This window comes from Pterocles gutturalis, unplaced genomic scaffold, assembly GCF_000699245.1.
Source record: "Pterocles gutturalis isolate BGI_N339 unplaced genomic scaffold, ASM69924v1 scaffold43670, whole genome shotgun sequence".
In the NCBI taxonomy this organism is placed as follows: domain Eukaryota; kingdom Metazoa; phylum Chordata; class Aves; order Pterocliformes; family Pteroclidae; genus Pterocles; species Pterocles gutturalis.
This window is the reverse complement of record NW_010139778.1, coordinates 179-1,331: the sequence shown is the minus strand read 5'-3', so window position 1 is coordinate 1,331 and position 1,153 is coordinate 179. Positions and strand designations below refer to the sequence as shown.

Genomic DNA, 1,153 nt, shown 5'->3' with positions numbered 1-1,153 from the left:
CCCTGTCCCTTGGGGTCCCTGTCCTGGCCGGGGGGGGGTTCTTGTCCCTCTCCCTGCCCTGGGGGGTCTCTGTCTCTGCTCTGGGGATGGGGGGGGTCTCTGTCCCTGCCTTGGGGACCAGGAGGGTCCTGTCCCTGCCCTGGGGTCCCCATCGTGGTGTGGGGGGGTCCTTGCCCCTGGCCAGGGGGGTCCCCATCCCTATCCCTAGTCCCTGTTCCTGGGGGTCCTTGTCCCTGCTCTGGGGGTCCCTGTCCCTGCTCTGGGGATGCGGGGTCCTTGTCCCTGCCTTGGGGACCAGGACAGTCCTGTCCCTGCCCTGGGGTCCCCATCACGGTGCAGGGGGGTCCTTGTCCCTGGCCAGGGGGGTCTCCATCCCTGTCCCTGTGGGTCCCCCTCCTTGTCCCTGTCCCTGGGGGTCCCTGTCCCTGCCTTGGGGACCAGGACGGTCCTGTCCCTGCCCTGGGTCCCCATCATGGTGTGGGGGGGGTCCTTGTACCTGGCCAGGGGGGTTCCCATCCCTGTCCCTGTTCCTGGGGGTCCCTGTCCCTGGGGGTCCCCGTCCCTGGGGGTCCCCATCCCTGTCCCTGGGCGTCCCTGTCCCTGGGTTCCCATCGTGGGGGGGGGTCTTACCCTTGTACTTCTTGGCGCTGGGGATGCGCGTGAGCTTGGTGTCCACCTCGTCCTCCTCCGAGATCTTGAGCACCTGCGTGCGGTACTGCACCACCATGGTCAGCAGGTCGGGGCGGCGCGAGATCTCAAAGATGTGCTCGATGTACGACAGGTTGTCTGGGGATGGGGACAGGGACGGGGACACGTCCTGGGACACCCGCGTGCACCGCCAACAGTGCCCGAGGATGGGGAGTGAGGCAGGGGACAGGGGACAGTGACAGGGAGACACCGGGACATGGGACAGGACCTAGGGACAAGGACAGGGAACAGGGACAGGAGATGGGACAGGGACAGGGGACAAGGAGCTGGGAAAGGGACGGGGACAGGGAGCAGGCAGGGATGGGGACCGGGGCAGGGGACAGAGGATAGAGGATGACAATCCCAGGGGACCAGGAATGGGAGCAGACCGCAGGGGACAGTGACAGGGAGAGGGGACAGGAGAGGGAACAAGGGATGGAGACCAGGACAGGGATTGGGGACCGGG

General features: G+C 67.2%; 1 protein-coding gene across 1 annotated transcript; it reads right to left on the bottom strand.

Annotated features, from left to right (window-relative positions):
* Positions 1-630: 630 nt before the first annotated feature.
* Positions 631-916, bottom strand: PEA15 (phosphoprotein enriched in astrocytes 15; the record flags this gene model as incomplete). Its single annotated transcript, XM_010083437.1, has 1 exon — positions 631-916. A coding segment is annotated over one exon (286 nt), but the record flags the coding sequence as incomplete, so codon positions are not given.
* Between the last annotated feature and the right edge of the window lie 237 nt (positions 917-1,153).